Consider the following 20,781-nt stretch of genomic DNA (forward strand, 5'->3'; position numbering starts at 1 on the left):
TTATGCTATATCTAAGCTACAGAATTTAAAGCACTAGTTTTTTAAAATGTGGGTATGCCAGCATATATTGGCATGAAGAGATCTCCAAAAACTGCAAAATAATAGGATTAATACCACTTATGTTAAATAATAAATCAATGGCTGCCCATCAGAATCGTCTGAGAACTATTAAAATTCAGATTCTTAAGCCCATTCAAGCCAATCTAATCAAAATCTCTGGGGGGCTGGATCCCAGGCATTTTTATTTTTAAGGGAGCACCTGAACAACTCTTTCACAGCCAGTTCAACAACAACAAAGGAACAAATCAAAATTGTATATCCACATAGGTATCTATATCTATATATATATGCATAGAAAATGATCTAGAAAGACAACACGTCAAAGTTAGGAGCAGCACCTCTGAAGAGGGAAAGAAGGAGGCTTTGCCTTTTTAAAATTAATTTTTAACAGCCAAATATTGATATATCATACAGACAAAACCATAGAGAGGTACAGCCACAGTGGGAAACAGTATGACAATTTCTCAAAAAAATCAGTCAGAATTACCATATGATCCAGCAAATTCACTCCTGGATATATACCCAAAAGAACTGAAAGCTGGGACTCAAACAGGTATATGTATACCCATGTTCATAGCAGCGCTGTTCACAACAGCAAAAAGGCAGAAACAACTCAAATGTCTATCAGTGGATAACGGATAAACAAAATGCAGTATACACACGTAACAGAATATTATTTAGCCTTAAACAGGAAGGAAATTCTGATACATGCTACAAGGAGAAGCCTGAAGACATTATGCTAAGTGAAACAAGCCAGACATGAAAGGATAAGTACTACATGATTCCGATTATGTGAGGTACCTAGAGTACTCAAGTTATACAGCAAAGTAGAATGGTGGTTGCCAGGGGAGCTAGAGGGTGGGGAGAACAGGGAATTATTGTTCAATGTGTATGGAGTTTCAGTCAGGGAAGATAAAAACATTCTGGGATGAATAACGGTGATGGTTGCACAATAATGTGAATGTACTCAATGCCACTTAACTGTACAGTTAAAAATGATTAAAATGGTAAACTTCATGTTATATAAATTTACCACAATTTTTAAAAACTGCATAGGACTACCCTGGTGGTGCAGTGGTTAAGAATCCTCCTGCCAATGCAGGGGACACGGGTTCGAGCCCTAGTCAAGGAAGATTCCACATGCGGTGGAGCAACTAAGCCTGTGTGCCACAACTACTGAGCCCACACGCCACAACTACTGAGCCCACACGCCACAACTACTGAAGCCCGCGCACCTAGATCCCACGCTCTGCAACAAGAGAAGCCACTGCAATGAGAAGCCCACGCACCGCCACGAAGAGTAGCCCCCACTCACCGCAACTAGAGAAAGCCCGCACGCAGCAACGAAGACCCAATGTATCCAAAAATAAATAAATAAAATAAATTTTTAAAAAATTAAAAAAAAAGAATTTTTAACAAACAAATATACATATATATTCCTAAGCAATACACTGCTTAGTTGTTAAATGTAGCTGCAGTTCATTTTCACTGCAGTGCAAAACCTTGTTGTATCAGTCATAATTTATCCTTGTTGAATGAAATCAGTTGTTTCCAATGTTTTGCTCTTATGAAATAATGAGCATTTTTTAGCTTCTCTAGAATAGTGGCTTTCAAATTTTGACAGCAACCACGATAAGAAAATACATTTAACCTCACAAATCAGTCTACCCACACATACACAGATACATAGCTAGGAATAAGTTTCACAAAATAATACCCTTACAGTAAAGTACACTGATATTTTCTATTGTATTTACCAGTTAAGAAAATTGTTGGTCAAATGCCACTAAATTGTCTTCATTCTAATGGGCTGCAAGCCACAGGCTGAAAAACAACGCTCTAGAGTACATATTTAGGAGTGAAATTGCTGGGTGTAGGTTATACATCTTTACTAGATAATGTCAAACTGTCTTTCAAAGTGACTGTTCCAATGTACACTCCCACCTGCAGTGTATGCAGCAAGTGATTTTAATTTGACTTGATTTTAAAATCATAAAGGGGCTTTAAAAGTCTAGCAAATGCGGGGCTTCCCTGGTGGCGCAGTGGTTGAGACCCTCCCTGCCTGCCAATACAGGGGACACGGGTTCGAGCCCTGGTCTGGGAAGATCCCACGTGCCGCGGAGCAGCTGGGCCCGTGAGCCACAATTACTGAGCCTGCGCGTCTGGAGCCTGTGCTCCGCAACAAGAGTGGCCGCGATAGTGAGAGGCCCACGCACCGGGATGAAGAGTGGCCCCCGCTTGCCACAACTAGAGAAAGCCCTCGCACAGAAACCAAGACCCAACACAGCCATAAATAAATAAATAAACAAATACTTTTAAAAAGTCTATCAAATGCTTTTGCTCAATTATTAAAGTATCATGTTTCCTGTTAGTCTATTGGTGAAATGTTATATTAATTGATTTTTTAAAATTATTTATTTATTTATTTGGCTGTGTTGGATCTTAGTTGCGGCACGCGGGGCCTTAGTTGCAACATGTGGGATTAGCTGCAGCATGCAGGATCTAGTTCCCTGATCAGGGATTGGAACCCGGGCCCCCTGCATTGGGAGCGCAGAGTCTTAACCATAGGACCATCACTGGACCACCCTACTAATTGATTTTCTAACGTTAAAACAAGCTTGCGTTCCTCAGATAAACTGAATTAGGCCACAGTTTATTATATGTTTTACAATGCTAGATTCATTCTGCTAATGTTTAGTTTAGGATTTTTGCACCTATGCTCATGAGAGACACAACATATAATTTCTTTCTTGTACTGTCCATTCCTGGTTTTGGAATCAAAATCATGCTAGTTTCATAAACTGATTTGGGGACTGTTCCTTTCCCCCCATTCTCTGGAAGAGTTTACATAAAACTGGAATTATCTGTTCCTAGAATATTTGGCAGAAATTGCTTGCAAATCTATATAGGCCTGGAGTTTTCTTTCTTTTAAAGAAGGTTTATTTATTTATTTATTTATTTGGCTGCGTTGGGTCTTCGTTGCTGCACGCGGGCTTTCTCTAGTTGCGGCAAGCGGGGCTTTCTCTTCGTTGCAGTGCGCAGGTTTCTCATTGCGGTGGCTTCTCTTATTGCGGAGCACCGGCTCTAGGCGCGCAGGCTTCAGTAGTTGTGGCACGCGGGCTCAGTAGTTGTGACTTGTGGGCTCTAGAGCGCAGGCTCAGTAGTTGTGGCGCAGGGGCTTAGTTGCTCCGCAGCATGTGGGATCTTCCCGGACCAGGGCTCGAACCCGTGTTCCCTGCATTGGCAGGTGGATTCTTTTTTTTTTTCTTTTTTTCTTTTTTTAATTTTTGCCTGCATTGGGTCTTTGTTGCTGTGCGTGGGCTTTCTCTAGTTGTGGCGAGCAGGGGCTACTCTTCGTTGCCGTGCGCGGGCTTCTCATTGTGGTGGCTTCTCCTGTTGTGGTTGTGGCTCACGGGCTCTAGAGCGCAGGCTCAGTAGTTGTGGCCCACAGGCTTAGTTGCTCCGTGGCATGTGGGATCTTCCCGGACCAGGGCTCGAACCCATGTCCCCTGCATTAGCAGGCGGATTCTTAACCACTGCGCCACCAGGGAAGCCCCTGCAGGCGGATTCTTAACCACCGCGCCACCAAGGAAGTCCCTGGAGTTTTCTTTGTGAGACTTTTCCATCCACTGATTCCATTTCTTTTGTAATAGGACTACTTGAGTTAGTCTCACTAGCCAGAATCAACTATAGCTTTTATTACCATACAATTTAAACTTAAACTAGTGACAAAACATAGATGTGAGCTACACGGATGCCATCTAAGCAATGGGTAAATGCCCTTGAACAAGTTTTATCTGTTCTGAAAACTTTCAATTTATGATGAGCCAACTAACCTCTTCTAATCTCCAACAGACGTCACCAAAAAGTCTGTTCACTTACACAGCCCCCACGTCTATGGCCTGCTTCTTCTCCACTAGATTCCTTTCTTCCCCACTACATTGTACACTCCTTGAGATTAGAGACTAAGTCATATTCATCTTTGTACATCTAGCACATTAATAGTTACCTTATCAATATAAATACTTTTTTAATGAATGAAGATCACAAGGTCCCTTACTGAAGAGCTTAATGTTAGTGACTCACTTCTGGGTTGCCAAGTGTACTCCTGAAGCGTTTAGTGTTGAAGAACTCATATCAGACCATTCTTTCACATGGCCCTCCTTGTGACCAAAAGCACATCTACTAAGACAGTTTGCCTTAGTTGGTAGTACGATATAAAATAGGTTTTTCTTCACTGATGAAGCTACTGAAATAAAAATAAATCTTGAACTACTTGCTGCACCTGAACTCCTTGCTAACCAAATGAGTCAACTAAGTATAAAACTGTAAAATGAACAATAGGGATGACACTTTAAAATGATCAGGGGGAAAATGCCAGGATATTATTCTATGACAGATTACAAATAACTGCCATCATTCAATCATAGATTCTAAGATGCCTGGAATTTTTGAAGACATACTAATCCTTATGGAAATCTGCATGTTGCCAAGGGCCTAGCTGAAAAAACAAAAAACAAACAAATAAGCAAGCCCCCCACTCCCTTACCCCAAACTGCCAATTTTTAATAGTGCTAAGTCCCAGAAGAAAAACATTAAAGGGAGGCCACAAAGAATGATAAGCATTAGAATCATAGCACTGGGACTTCCCCGGTGGTCCAATAGTTAAGACTCCTCGCTTCTACTGCAGGGGACGCAGGTTCGATCCCTGGTCAGGGAACTAAGATCCCGCATGCCGCACAGTGGAGCCAAAAAAAAAAAAAAGAATCATAGCACTTTGGAAGTGGGACTTAAAGTCATTTTGGCCAAACCATTTTTAAAAGCATTTTAAAATTCAAGTAAAACTTACTATCCTGATCCACATTTGTCAAAACCCACAGAACTTTACAGCACAGAGTCTTAATGTATGCAAATTTTTAAAGGACTTATTAGGAAGGAGTGAGACTATGACTAAAGAATCTAACTGTATTACAAATATATAAAACAGTCATGAGTGGATGAAAAGTCGCTGACTACATGAGTGGCATCTGTAACACTAAATGCAAAAGGAACTGCATGTAAGCACTAGACTCTACTTGAACTCGTTTCCCACAGAAACACAGTTAATTCTAATATAGCTATATATGTATAAGGAAGCTGAACAATTAGTAGATGAATGGTGGATGGCAGGAGCCAAGCTTCTCACTGTTGGAGTGGGAATTTACAGACAAGTGAGGGAAGGAGTGTAGAATGATCATGCGATAATAGATCAGAGTAGAGATACAATACAGTATAGATGATTACATATAGAAATATTTATAGGGCTTCCCTGGTGGCGCAGTGGTTGAGAATCTGCCTGCCAATGCAGGGGACATGGGTTCGAGCCCTGGTCTGGGAAGATCCCACATGCCGCGGAGCAACTGGGCCCATGAGCCACAACTGCTGAGCCTGCGCGTCTGGAGCCTGTGCCCCGCAACGGGAGGGGCCGCGATAGAGAGAGGCCTGCGCACTGCGATGAAGAGTGGCGCCCGCTTGCCGCAACTAGAGAAAGCCCTCGCACGAAACGAAGACCCAACACAGCCATAAATAAATAAATAAATAAATAAACCCAAAGTTTAAAAAAAATAAAAAATAAAAATAAAAAAAAGAAATATTTATAGATTTATATATACACAGGGGTTAGTATATATACATATATATCCTTGCACTGTCAGCTGAGAGGGCCTAGAAGCAACAACACCCCCAGTAGCAATAAGTATACCTAGTACCCACATCCTGATTTTTTTTTTTTTGGGGCGGGGGGGGCTGCACTGGGTCTTCATTGCTGCGCGCGGGTTTTCTCTAGTTGTGGCGAGCAGGGGCTACTCTTCATTGCGGTGCGCGGGCTTCTTATTGTGGTTGCTTATCTTGTTGCAGAGCAGGGGCTCTAGGCGTGTGGGCTTCCGTAGTTGTGGCACATGGGCTCAGTAGTTGTGGCTCACGGGCTCTAGAGCGCAGGTTCAGTAGTTGTGGCACACGGGCTTAGTTGCTCCAAGGTGTGTGGGATCTTCCTGGACCAGGGCTTGAACCCGGGTCCCCTGCATTGGCAGGTGGGTTCTTAACTACTGCACCACCAGGGAAGTCCTCTGATCTTGATTTCTAATACCATTTTCCAATAAAAGGAACAATGGCTTCTTGGTGAAATGGCAGAACTAGGACTAGGACAGGAACTATACATGATGAGCCTGAATAATTCTGTAGTGCCAGAAAGCAAGGATGTGATTCAAAAACAAAACATTTATGGGATTATATCAAAAGAACATAAGAGACAAATGAAAGAACTCCTGATGGCTAAAGCTGAAACAATTTGAGCACAAAATAAATATCCATGAGTTCATACTAATATAAATGATTGAAAAAGGGGCGGAAAAAAATAAAGAAGAGGGGAGAGAAATCTCCCTTGCAAATTTCCAAATGATTCATGTAGATTCTCCCCCTTCCAGTAGGTGTGGCTTAATTTCCCTCATCTTCCTAATTTGTCTCCACCTAGGTAAAATTCTTATTAGCATACGATGTAGCTTGATACTAAGCTAGTTTTACAGTGGATAGAAAATAATTTTTCTTTTTTCTTTCTTCAGCTAAGACAACAAAAGAGATGATTTACTGTACATGTGTTATATTTAACCACACTGAGAACAGAACTAGTCCAGAATGTCACAGGTCCAGGACAAAGGACCAAAGGGGACTGATTTGGTATGAGCACGAAGGGTCTCTCAAATGTGGTGGAAGCAATCAGATGGCAATGGATGCTCTAGATCCACTGAGACAAGTTCTAGATGTTAGGCAAGAAATCCAACAATTTGCACCAGTGTCCCTGGCCTCTGGTTTTCCTCGTTTCTGCTCCTGTGGCTTCCATGCTGCACAAGCTAGCGGTTTATCTGGACCTCTGCCTCATCTTTCTTCTTTTGTGCCTATTCACTTCTTCCTCCACTTGACTCTCAGAGCACCCAAGTTTCTAAGAAGATGGCACTAAGGCCGAGAGAGCTAGAAAGTAATTTCAACCAGAAGAGTGCTGCATAAATTCATTCTTTATACGTTGGGCAAATAAAACTTTCATGTATATCTATGCCAGGAAATTCACAATGGGGAAATGAAGGTTAAAAATAAAGAAATGAAAACCAACCAGTACTTTCCATTACAAGGCATCAAGATAGCACCCAAGACCTCACTTCCAACTGTCATATGATTGACAATTTGTTTACCCCCCCAAGCGTTCCTTTACATTTGCACACCCAGAACTAGACTGCTAGTTTAAGTAGCTGACTTCAGAATTAAATAAGTAAATCACAAAACCCTTGCTTACAAACTATTCTTCCCTTTGCTGAAGTGAGCTATCAACATTGATTAATATATATTCAGTTTCTGTGCAAATAAAAACTCAAAATATAGATAGTAAAAGAGCTGTATGACAAAAGCATATCAATATTAAGGAGGCAAGGCCTCAATTGACCCCTTTGAGAGGATTTTCCGAAGCTCAATTTTGATCACATTATTAAGCAAACTCTTAAGATCTTCTATTCATTTCCTTCGGGAATAGTCCTGAAATGATAAAAACATAAAATACTGATGAGGAACTCTTATTACCGTCTGTTAGGACTGAATGTTTGTGTCCCCCCTCAAATTCATATGCTAAAGTCCTAACCCTCAATGTAACGGTTATTTGGAGATGGAGCATTTGGGAGATAATTAGGGTTAGGTGAAGTCATGAGGGTAGGGCCATTATAATGGGATTAGTGCCCTTATAAGAAGAGACACCAGAAAGCTTGCTCACTCTTTCCCCAAAGTGGTCATGTGAGAGTACAAGAAGATGGCAGCTACCTACAAACGAAAAGAAGAAGCCTCAGAATGACAACTGCTTTGCCAGCACCTTGATCTTCGACTTGCCAGTCTTCAGAACTGTGAGAAATAAATTTCTGTTGTTTAAGCCAACTATCCTATGGTATTTTGTTATGGCAGCCTCAGCTAAGACACCTTCCCTCTAAAACACCCCATAATGAAAATGTCAACAGAAGTATGTAGGAAGTAATAAACTAACATTTTCAAGGACTTCGAGGGGGGACTGCCCTGGCAGTCCAGTGATTAAGACTATGTGCTTCCACTGCAGGGGGCGTGGGTTCGATCCCTGGTGGGGGAACTAAGATCCCACATGCCTCCCCAGAGCCAAAAAAAAAAAAAAAAGAAATCAGGCAAACCCATAAAAAAATAAATAAATAAAGGACTTAGAGGAAATACATAGTGTCAGTTACTGGTTATATCTCCTCATTTTTAATATTTAGTCACTTCTGATGCAGCATATTTTTTCCTTAGAAAAGATCCACTGATTTGGGAATGCCTTTGCTTCCCCCCAAAAGTTACTGATAAATTGATTGATTCTGGGATAATAAGCAGATATAGGGAGGGGGAGGGAAACAAATGATATCAAAATGTCACTGCCATCTTCAGTAAATTTAACCTCACATACCGAGAGCTCTGCTTATACTTAAAAATGATATTGCGGGCTTCCCTGGTGGCGCAGTGGTTGAGAATCTGCCTGCCAATGCAGGGGACACGGGTTCGAGCCCTGGTCTGGGAAGATCCCACATGCCACGGAGCAACTGGGCCCGTGAGCCACAATTACTGAGCCTGCGCGTCTGGAGCCTGTGCTCCGCAACAAGAGAGGCCGCGATGGTGAGAGGCCCGCGCACCGCGATGAAGAGTGGTCCGCACTTGCCACAACTAGAGAAAGCCCTCACAGAGAAACGAAGACCCAACACAGTCATAAATAAAATAAATAAGTAAATAAAAGAACGTGAATTTCTAAAAAAAAAAAAAAAAAAAAAAAAAAAAAAATGATATTGCATTTATAGGTTAAAACTTTAAAATTTCTCCAACATAGCAGGAAAGCAGATTGTTATTATTACTATTATTACTGCTGAATGAAGGAAGATCAAATATATGTATTTCTCTCCAAAAAAAGAACATTTATGGAATAGATGAAAAGATTTCATGGAAGAAACTCTGATATAATGTCACCTGGACAGAAAGTAAATAGTTACCCTCCTGAACCCTGGAAAATACATCTTATTTGGTCTAATTCTTCCTATCAGAAATATGAACATTTTAATAAAATGAATGAAATTACCAGGTAATACAAAATAAATATACCAGTCATTCTGAGCTACTTGTTCCTGAAATAACCTAAACTCTTTTCCCATCTCTGGTCTTTGCTCTTGCTGGCCACCCCTCTGCCTCAAATCCCTTCTCCTACTTGCCAGTATGGCAAATTCCTATTCATTATTTGAGTTCTTTCTTTTGGAGGGGATTCTCCCATCCCCTCCAGCCAGTTAAGTATGCTTCTGGCCTTCTATTCATTTTGTACAGTATCTTCATTATCTTAGAGTTGTATAAATATTTGTTGAGTTAGGTGGCCTATAAGACCTAAGCAACATTAGATCAATAATACAGATAGTTTCTACTTTTCACCACTTCACAAGTTACAACTCTGCTCATTAATAACTTGCCTAATTAAAACCCATATTTCACGTACTGCTGTTCCAGTTTCCAATAAAGTCCAGACAAAGGCAAGAGCACAAAAGGCAACCAAGATGCAACATGCACAGCCAGAATTTTGCTTTTAGGCAGACAATATGCTGTAAGATACAGCGTCCAGGAACAAGTGAAAATTGCCAATGCCAACTGCCCTTTTATATGTGTTGTATCATATTGTATTCAGATGGATACTGTGATGGCTGAAAATCTTTAATACCCTAATTCAAATTTAAGAGTCCACATTTAAAAGGGTGGAGTCAGGGAAACTAATTTCTATCTTTGACTTTCTTTAAATTTGCTATAATCTCAGGGAAGCTGATTCTGCATACTGTATCAATTGTCTAGTTTAAAAAAAAACAGGAAATGTCAAAATGCAGTATTTTGTACCATTTTTATAAAAGTAAGTGAAGACTGTGCCAAAATACAAATGTATTCAAAGAAAGCTTATAATATTAAATTCCAGGTAGAAAGAAATATGTGATGGTGAGATTTTGTCCTTGGAGCCAAAGGTCAACTGAATGGTCTATCCTAAACAGCTGCCTTTAAATATTCTTTTTTAAAAAATTTCATAGAAATATAGTTGATTTACAATGTTCTGTTAGTTTCTAAATATTCTTTAAAAGAAGCCCATAAATAAGAACATACTATAAAACTAAATGCCCCTAATTTCACTGCTTCACATTTACTATTCCAGATCAGTTTACAAATTCTAAAATCAAACTGACACACATTTATAGAATTCCCACCCACACAACAACATTGCCATACAAAAGAAAGATAACACCTGGTTTGTGAGGAGTTATGTACTTCCCTGTTACTTCTTTTAAGCTGCAAACTATAATCAAAACTTCAGACAGGAGAAATGTTAAATGGAGAGTACGTGAAGATGAACCAGACAAACAGGCATGCAGAAACATTCAACTTCTTTTACTCTTGTACAGTGAAATTCTCTGGACGAAAGTAAACACCCATGAAATGGAGTTTCAGAAAGGAAAACAGTGATCTTGAGAAATTAACAAGAAGAAAATATTTGAAAAAATAAAATTACCTAATTGTATTAACAAGTTGGTGGCATAACACCACTGAGAGAGAAATTAGTTCAAGTAGCTTTAAAAAGCAGTGTTTCTTACTGCATATCTTTTGTGCGTTATATTTTAAGTACCAAAAAAAATCACAAAAAAAATAAAGCTGTATTCAGTAGTCTTACTTGTAGTAACAATAGTCATTATTTTTTTTTAAACTACTACAGGTGCAGTGTAAAGCAAATAAATAATTATGTTTACTCCATTAAAAATCAAAAACAAAGGGCTTCCCTGGTGGCGCAGTGGTTGAGAATCTGCCTGCCAATGCAGGGGACACAGGTTCGAGCCCTGGTCTGGGAAGATCCCACGTGCCGCGGAGCAGCTGGGCCCGTGAGCCACAACTGCTGAGCCTGCGCGTCTGGAGCCTGTGCTCTGCAACAAAAGAGGCCGCGATAGTGAGAGGCCTGCGCACCGCGATGAAGAGTGGCCCCCGCTTGCCACAACTAGAGAAAGCCCTCACACAGAAATGAAGACCCAACACAGGCATAAACAAACAAATACTTTAAAAACAACAACAACAACAAAATCAAAAACAAAACAAAAACAAAAACCCAACATAAAAGAGATACAAGTATAAAATTAAAGAGATAAATAGGGGCTTTCCTGGTGGCGCAGTGGTTAAAAATCCATCTGCCAATGCAGGGGACACTGGTTCGAGCCCTGATCTGGGAAGATCTCACATGCTGCGGAGCAACTAAGCCCGTGCACCACAACTACTGAGCCTGCGCTCTGGAGCCCGCGAGCCACGACTACTGAAGCCCACGCGCATAGAACCCGTGCTCCGCAACAAGAGAAACCACCACAATGAGAAGCCCGCGCACCGCAACAAACAGTAGCCCCCGCTCGTCGCAACTAGAGAAGCCCGCGTGCAGCAACAAAGACCCAACGCAGCCAAAATAAATAAATAAAATAAATTTAAAAAAAATTTTTTTTAATGTGAATACACTTAATGCCGCTGTACACTTAAAAACGGCTAAAATGGTTAATTTTATGTTATGTATATTTTACCACAATAAAAAAGAAGTATATTATGAGCTAGGCCAATTAGATTGAAGGAAGATCATATTTTATTTATTTTTTTATTTTTTTAAATTATTTATTTTTGGCTGCATTGGGTCTTCGTTGCTACATGCAGGCTTTCTCTAGTTGTGGTGAGCCGGGGCTACTCTTAGTTGCAGCGTGCAGGCTTCTCATTGCGGTGGCTTCTCTTGTTGCGGAGCATGGGCTCTAGGTGTGCACACTTCAGTAGCTGTGGCTCGCGGGCTCTAGAACACAGGCTCAGTAGTTGTGGCGCACAGGCTTTGTTGCTTCGTGGCATGTGGGATCTTCCCCGACCAGGGATCGAACCCGTGTCCCCTACAATGGCAGGCGGATTCTTAACCACTGCGCCACCAAGGAAGTCCCGACAATATTTTATTTATAGGTAAAAACTAAGGACAAAAGTTCCAAGTGGGAATTTCTGCTGATAACAGCAGAAATCCAAAGCTGAAAGCACAGCTGACTGGCACGCTAATGTAATTCTATCTCAATCAGTTATGGATCAAAAAATATAAAAAATGGCAAAGAGAAAAAGGAAACAAGATTACATTGTCATCACTCCCATGGACAAAATAAAAATAGCAAAACTTCAAATTCGTTTTAAAGAAATTTCTGAAATTTTCCAACTTCATCTTAGTGCTATTTTGATTCCTCAAATTCAGTTTACTTCTTGATGACTATATATGTTCCCCTTGGTGTCTACTGTCTCTCTGTCCCCTCATTTTGAGGTTCATTTCTCCTTTGATACCCCAAATGTTGAGGTGGACCCCAAAATTCCATTTTTGCCTTCTTTGCCCTTGCTACATTTTCTCCTTAGAGAATCACATGGTTTCAAATATGACTACTAAGAGAGCGACTTGCTAGACTGTGAGATCCTTGAGGTTACAGACTGATGTGCCCATATTCTATGCCTGGTATAAGGCAAATTCAATGAAACATGTGTTCAGAAAGATGGATGGATGGACAGACAGATGGACAAATTAATCACTCCAAAATTCTAGGCCTGATATTCCTGAACTACCTATCTGCATCTTCTTATTTTCAATTCCCTTCTGGACAGCTGACACCAAACTCCTGTTGAACATTTTCCCAGCTACCCACTTATCTTCCTTCCTTCCATTTACCTGACTCAAAACCTAGAAGTCCCCTTTCATTTTTCCTTTTCTCTTTCCTCTCATATCTAATTAGTTGACAGATTTCTCTCATATTATCCCTTCCTTCCAATTACCTCACTGCTTCTTTAAAGGCCAAAATCATCTCTTAACTAAACTACTGCAATGAAGAGAATTAGCTGGTTTTCCCATTGCTTACTCCTTCCTTCCCCAATCTTTCCTTTATTTCGATTCAGGATTAATCTTCATGGTGCAAATCTAGATCATTGAGTCCTCAGTGCCAATTCTTTAATATTCAAGGTCTTTAACGTTGCATTTTTTTGTGTTTATTTTTTATTGTAGTAAAATACACATAAAACTTAACATTTTAATCATTTTAAAGTATACAGTTCAATGGCATTATCCATCTCCAGAACTTTTTCATCATCCCAAATGGAAACTCCATACCCATTAAATACTAACTCCCGGGCTTCCCTGGTGGCACAGTGGTTAAGAATCCACCTGCTAACGCAGGGGACACGGGTTCGAGCCCTGGTCCGGGAAGATTCCACATGCTGCGGAGCAACTAAGCCCGTGCGCCACAACTACTCAACTAAGCCCCCATGCCACAACTACTGAAGCCCGTGTGCCTAAAGCCTGTGCTCCACAAGAGAAGCCACCACAATGAGAAGCCCGCGCACCGCAAGGAAGAGTAGCCCCCGCTCGAGACAACTGGAGAAAGCCCACGCGCAGCAACGAGGACCCAATGCAGCCAAAAATAAGTAAAATCAAAAAAAAAGACCTTATTTCCAAATAAAGTCACATTAAAAAAAAAATACTAATTCCCCTCAGCTCCCGGTAACTACTATTCTACTTTCTGTCTCTATGAATTGGACTACTCTCTAGGTATCTCATTTAAGTGGAATCACAAAACATTTGTCCTTCTGTGTCTGGTTTACTTATTAACATAACATCTTCTAACTTCACCCATATTGTAGTATGTGTCAGAATTTCATTCCTTTTGAAGGCTGAATAATATTTCATTGTATGTATATACCACATTTTATTCCATTCCATCCCTTCATCAATTGATGGACATTTGCTGTTTTCACCTTTTGGCTACTGTAAATATGTTACTATGAACACTGATATACAAATATGTTTCAGTTCTTGCTCTCAATTCTTTTGGATAGACACCTAGAAATGGAACTGCTAGATCATACGGTAACTCTTTTTTTTTTTTTTTTAAATTTTTGGCTGCGTTGGGTCTTCGTTGCTGCGCGCAGGCTTTCTCTAGTTGTGGCGAGCGGGGGCTACTCTTTGTTGCAGTGCGTGGGCTTCTCATTCCAGTGGCTTCTCTTGTTGCGGAGCATGGGCTCTAGGCACGCAGGCTTCAGTAGTTCTGGCTCGCAGGCTCTAGAGCACAGGCTCAGTAATTGTGGCGCACGGGCCCAGCTGCTCCGAGGCATGTGGGATCTTCCCAGACCAGCATTCGAACCCGTGTCCCCTGCATTGGCAGGTGAATTCTTAACCACTGCGCCACCAGGGAAGTCCCTTGTTTAATTTTTTGAAGAACTGTCTTCCACAGCTGGTATATCATTTTAAAGTCAACACAATCTGGGTCTAACCTCTCTTTCTGTGTATCTCTCCCTACTGCAGTCTAGTCCTCTATCATTCAGCTAAACTGAATCTCAGCAGAGCCTCTTCCTTCCTACCTCTAAAATCCTTTGTCCTTGCTGCTCTCTGTTTGGGAGACAATTTCCTATGTGCAAATCTACCCATCCTTCGAGGCTAGCTCAAGCACCACCTACTGTGGAAAACATTCCCTGATTTCTCCAACTAGAAGGAATCTCTTTTTCTGAATTCCCTTTATATTTCCCTCTCACTTTCTACCATATATAATAATCAGGTACACATCTTTCTCAGCAAGTATGTCTAATTCACGTATATACTGCCTTCAGCAACTAGCAAGTAGTAGACAATGGGTAAATGAATAGAATGGATCAATGACAAAGGAATAAAGATAAATTTTAAGATAAAAATAATTCAAAATTTCCGATCAAGTTGAGGACTGTCAAGGAAAACTAAATCATACCTGTTAAAATCTTTTTTAAAGTGTTATCTATCAACATTTTAAATGCACAGGCCAGATGACTCAGACATTCTAGTTCTAGAAATATGTCTGAAGTAAACCTTGGCACAATTGCAAAAAAGGTGTTCTATGCAGCACTGTTTTAACAGCAAATTTAAAAAATAAACAGAACAAGCCAAATGTCCATTCACAGGGGAGTAGACAAACATATTATGACACAGCCATAATCTTAAGTAGCTGTTAAAAGGAGATGGACAATACTCTACAACATATTACAAATTTAAAAAGCCATTTCTGCCTAAAAAGGCAGAAGTGAATTTTTTTTGTATCCAGAGAAAATTTCATTTCAAACTGTCAAAAGTAGTTATCTGTGGTAGTTTGTAAAAAAGGATTCACTTACGTGAATTGATTACAACAAGCATCTATTCTGTAATTTATAAAAATGTCTCCCAAATTTTCAGTAAATTCAACTTGGTTCTGATTTTTAAATGTAAAAATACATATTTAAAAGTAGAATAGGGACTTCCCTGGTGGTCCGGTGGTTAAGAATCTGCCTTCCAATGCAGGGGATGCGAGTTTGATCCCTGGTCAGGGAACTAAGATCCCACATGCTGCAGGGCAACTAAGCCTGCGTGCCACAACTACTGAGCCCACGCACCACAACTAGAGAGAAGCCCGCGTGCTGCAACAAACAGCCCACATGCCGCAACTCAGACCCAAAGCAGCCAAAAATAAATAAATAAATAAATATAAATAAAAGTAGACTATTCTACAGTGTAATTTTATTTTATTAAAATATTTATTTACCTATCTATCTATCTATTTGGCTGCGCCAGGTCTTAGCTGCAGCACGCGGGATCTTCATTGCCACATGCCAGACCTTTAGTTGCAGCATGCAGGATCTAGCTCCCTGACCAGGGATCAAACCCGGGCTCCCTGCATTGGGAGCCCAGAGTCTTAGCCACTGGACCACCAGGGAAGTCCCCTCTACAGTCTAATTTTAAAACAAAAGACACCCAGGAGAGTGTATAATATTCCTGCCAAAAATAAATATAACAAAACTAGCAATTTTGTAATATTTAGAAACAAGGTACACAGTGGTTTAGATATTACAGCTATGTATCTTTAAGTAGAGGAAAAAAAAAACAAACTCTGTATAAATGGGTGTTTTCCAAAGAAAACTAAGCATCAAGGTTTTTTGTTTTTAATTGAGGTATAGTTGATGTACAATATCATATAAGTTTTATATAAGTTTCAGGTATACAACATAGTGATTCACAGTTTTTAAAGGTTATTATAAAATATTGGCTATATTCTCTGTGTTGTACAATATACCCTTGTAGCTTATATATTTTATACACAGTAGTATGTACTTCTTAATCCTCTACCCCTATCTTGACCCTCGCCCCTCCCCTCTCCCACTGGTAACCACTAGTTTGTTCTCTATATCTGAGTCTGTTTCTTTTTTGTTATATTCACTAGTTCGTTGTATTTTTTAGATTCCACATATAAGTGATATAATACAGTATTTGTCTTTCTCTGTCTGACTTATTTCACTAAGCATAATACCCTCCAAGTCCATCCATGTTGTCACAAATGGCAAAATTTCATTCGTTTTTATGGCTGAGCAGTATTACAGTGTGTGTGTGTGTGTGTGTGTGTGTACCACGTCTTCTTTACCCATTCATCCACTGATGGACACTTAGGTTGCTTTCATATCTTGGCTGTCATAAATAATGCTGCTATGAACATTGAGGTGCATATATCTTTTTGAATTAATGTTTCTGTTTTCTTTAAAAAAAATCAAGGTTTAATACTACAGCTAAAATTATTCAAAACTTGCCAGAATTTTTTTGCGCTCTACTACTTTAAAAAGAAAATCTGTACAATAAATGGATACATCTCTAATACTGACCAGAAGAAGACAACAAAAGAATACAGGAAGTATGATTCCATTTATGTGAAGTTGACAAACAGGCAAAACTGAACTACTGTTTAGATACACACATAGTTGATAAAACTACCAAGAAAAGCAAGGGAATTATCATGAGACAAAACAGTAGTTACTTCTAAGACAGGAAATGGTTGTAATCAAAGAGGGGTACACTAGAAGTACCTCTGAGGCACTGGCAATATTCTATCACTTGACCTGGATGGCGGTTACACAGATGTTTGCTTATAATTATTCTTTACACTGCACATATTTTATGCACTCTTCTGAATTTCTCACAATATAAAAAAATCTACCTAAACCTAACTTTTAACAGTACTTAATAATAATACGTAAATACTTCTGCAGGTAAACTTTTATTCTGAACATGTGCTCACATATTTGACCTAAAATAGCTTTAGCTAATAGTGCACAGCAAAACCAACCTGCCGAAGGTAAAAAGAACAACGAAATCATTAGGAACTCAGACAAAAAGAAAATCTCTTAAGGTGCCAATGCGTCTCAAATTTTAATGTGGATCTCAAACTACCGACTCAGATTCAGTAGGCCTGGAGGGGGACCTGACATTCCGCACTCTAGCCCTGGTGATGCCAATGTTGCCAGTCCATGGACTCTGAGTACCATCTTCTTAAGAAATCATTAAAGTGCAGCTGGTGTCAAGACTAGCTGAGAGCAAAGGGAATCAACAGGTTTTAAAAGTTCGTGCCAAGCGCCTTATCTCATTTAACCCTACCTCAATTCTATCAGGGACATATTATCAGTTATGTTTTACAGATGAAGATTACGAGGCCCAGATAAGTTCATTTGCCCACAATTAGCCAGCTTTGTAAAAAGAAAAGGAACCAGAACTGGAACCCAATATGTTCTGAAGTCTCTAGGAAGGAATTCACTAAATGTGAGCAAATGAGAAGCATGGTGAAAACAGTGTTTCAGGAAGCAGAATTCAAAGCACTCTACAATTGCACTGTATTCCTATCAAATCTCTCAGCTTGCATATAGAACCAGCATCCTCACTGACACAAAAATATTCTGCAAAGAACATAATACATTTTGACAAGATGCTGTAAGAGAATGGAAATTTTCATTTCTACTTATATTTTTTTCTGGTGGTGGTCAGAGCAAAGGAATTCATGAAGGGTAAATGATGTCCTGACTACTCCCTGTCCTCAGGAAACCTAAAGGACAATGGTATATATGCACGTGAAGTAAATCTTGTTTCACAAGCTTGCTTGATCATTAAAAAAAAAAAAAAAAAAAAATCACCTAGTAGGTACACTTCCTAGAGACTGTTTCAGAAAACAGGGATGGGTCCAGGAACCTTAATTTTTTTTAACAAGCACCTGAGCAGATTCAAGTTTAGAAAACCCTCAGTAGTACTTCTAAAACTTAACCTTATGTTCTCGTTTATAGTTTTCCTATGCCTTACATACTTTACTGAGCAATAGGTTTAAAATATGGCTAATAAAACTCTCAGAAAAATATAAAATATTATAGCAGGAGATCTTAGAGATTATGGAGCAATTTAACCCTTATTCTACAAATGAGGAAACTGAAGTCCAAAAATTTAGGTGACTTCCTTAAGGTCATGTATTTAGTGGCAAAACAGAACCTGTATCAGCTCAATGCTCTTTCTAACACACATACCAAAATCTATTTTAAAGTAGGGTTTGTTTGGTTTTTTTTGGCCACGCCACATGGCTTGTGAGATCTTAGTTCCCAAACCAGGGATTGAACCCAGGCCCCCGGCAGTGAAAGTGCCGAGTCCTAACTACTGCACCGCAAGGGAATTTCCACCAAAATCTATTTTTAAAAGATCAGCAGTAAAGCATTACTTACTGATTACCATCAAAAAGTGACTAGTTGAACAAATCTGGCACATCCACACAATGAAGCTGCGAATATGATTAGGGATTACCTCTGTTCCAATAAGGCATAATCTCTAGGATATATTAAGTGAAAAGAAATGCTGAACAGTGTACATAATATGGCAATCTTTTGTGTAAGAAAGGATAAAAAAGAATATATGTAGATATTTGCTTATTTTTGCAAAAAGAAACACTGTAAGGATAAACCAGAAGCTAATAAAAATTAGGAAGAGGACGATCCAAGCACCAGCCATGTGGCATATCTTGGCAATTCCCCCTCTTGGTCCCAGATCTGAAAGTGGCAGCAGTGCTTGAGGTCGTGGGTGACCCCTCTCTCCATTTTCTTTAAAAGGTTTGGTAATACTATCTATCCCTTTTGTTCCCAACTCTTGAGGTAATAGTTTCGCCCTAGTTACTTTATTTATTTTTTAATATTTATTTATTTACTTGGTTGTGTCGGGTCTTAGTTGTGGCATGCAGGATCTTTGTTGCAGTGAGTGGAATCTTTAGTTGCAGCATGCAAACTCTTAGTTGTGACATGCTTGTGGGATCTAGTTCCCTGACCAGGGATCGAACCTGGGCCCCCTGCATTGGGAGCGCGGAATCTTAGCCACTGGACCACCAGGGAAGTCCCAGTTTCACCCTAGTTATTAATCTCTAAGTCACCCTGCCCTACTCTTTTTTGCTCTCTCAGTCTTGCAACCTATATTAAGTCTCCTCTATTTGAAATATCTAGTATGTTTTCCATTTTCTTGACTGGATGTTGACAGAATGTTCTAAGGGTAAAAAGAATCACAAATAAATTTTAAATTTACCTCAGTAATTTTGTTAGTAACAACATGAATACTATATTTTTAAAAGTTACGTATGGGACTTCCCTGGTAGTCCAGTGATTAAGACTCCACGCTCCCAACGCACGGGGGCCGAGGTTCAGTGCCTGGTCAGGGAACTAGATCCCGCATGTTGCAACTAAGATCCCGTGCGCAGCAACTAAGATCCCGCGTGCTGCTACAAAGACCCGACACAGCCAAATAAATAAATAAATAAATATTTTTAAAAAATAAAAATAAAAATTATGTATACTGTAGTATAGAACAAATAAACGTGAACAGTACTAAAAAATAAGATTTTCAGTTTAAGGAAAGAGAGACAAATATAAAATCTAAAGAAAAGAACCCTGTAAAGATTCAAATTAAATTGGAAATATCAATATGAAGTTTTGATTTCTAAAAAACATATTTTCTCTCTCTGCCCATTGGAAGGACCTAGAAATAATGAAGACCCAGTAAGCAATGAGCATTCCTAGCACTCAGATCTTGGTTTCTAATGGCATTCTCTGTAAAAGTAACTAGGTCTTCCTAGAAAAATGACTGATTTCGGGTCAAGAACAGAGAGAGTACAAGGTGCACCTGGAAAATCCTGCGAGAGAAAACAACCCAAATACCAAAGGGCACACGGGGCACGTCAAAAGGACACACAATACTAGCCTGAAGACAGTCATACTGGTGAAAGTTCTGCGTTAAAGAGACTAATGGCTGTAACTAACTGTAAAATAATGAATAAATAAAAATTCATGTGCCTACAATGATACAGAAAATAGCAAAGAAACTCATTTGCTACCACTGATGTGACCAATTCTTCACCAAGAAAATTTACAATGAAAAGCAAAGAATTAAACAAAACACCCTGCCTTATTAGGAGAGACTTTTAGTAGTTAATTCTCAGTTGATTCTCATTTATTAGCCAGCTAATAAATGTGGAAGGAATACAACAATAACAATCATCCTTTTGCAACCTCCAGTGAAACAACTGATTCAGGCAAGGATCTCTGATGGACTTTAAAACCAACAGGTGAAAGATGGAATAGAGTAATTGTGTTGTATTAAATTGCTACCCACAGATTACTTGATCCATGTAAAGGGAAACCTTTACAATGGAAAGATCTAGGACTTGCACATTAACCAAGTGATCAAATTCAGCATCATTATAATGGCAAAAGCTGACATCAAGTGTGATACAATTTGAATACACAGTATCACAAAGGATTGTAAATTGT

At 39.5% G+C, this 20,781-nt stretch overlaps 1 protein-coding gene across 1 annotated transcript in view; it reads right to left on the reverse strand.

Annotated features, from left to right (window-relative positions):
- The window catches only part of FBXO42 (F-box protein 42), an 89,016-nt gene that overhangs the window by 60,558 nt on the left and 7,677 nt on the right, over positions 1-20,781 (reverse strand). The window contains 1 exon segment of the mRNA XM_036865832.1: positions 17,956-18,035. Within this exon segment, the coding sequence (XP_036721727.1) occupies positions 17,956-17,992 (37 nt within the window). The 5' untranslated portion in view covers positions 17,993-18,035.

The sequence above is a fragment of the Balaenoptera musculus genome, chromosome 1 (assembly GCF_009873245.2).
Source record: "Balaenoptera musculus isolate JJ_BM4_2016_0621 chromosome 1, mBalMus1.pri.v3, whole genome shotgun sequence".
NCBI classification, from domain to species: domain Eukaryota; kingdom Metazoa; phylum Chordata; class Mammalia; order Artiodactyla; family Balaenopteridae; genus Balaenoptera; species Balaenoptera musculus.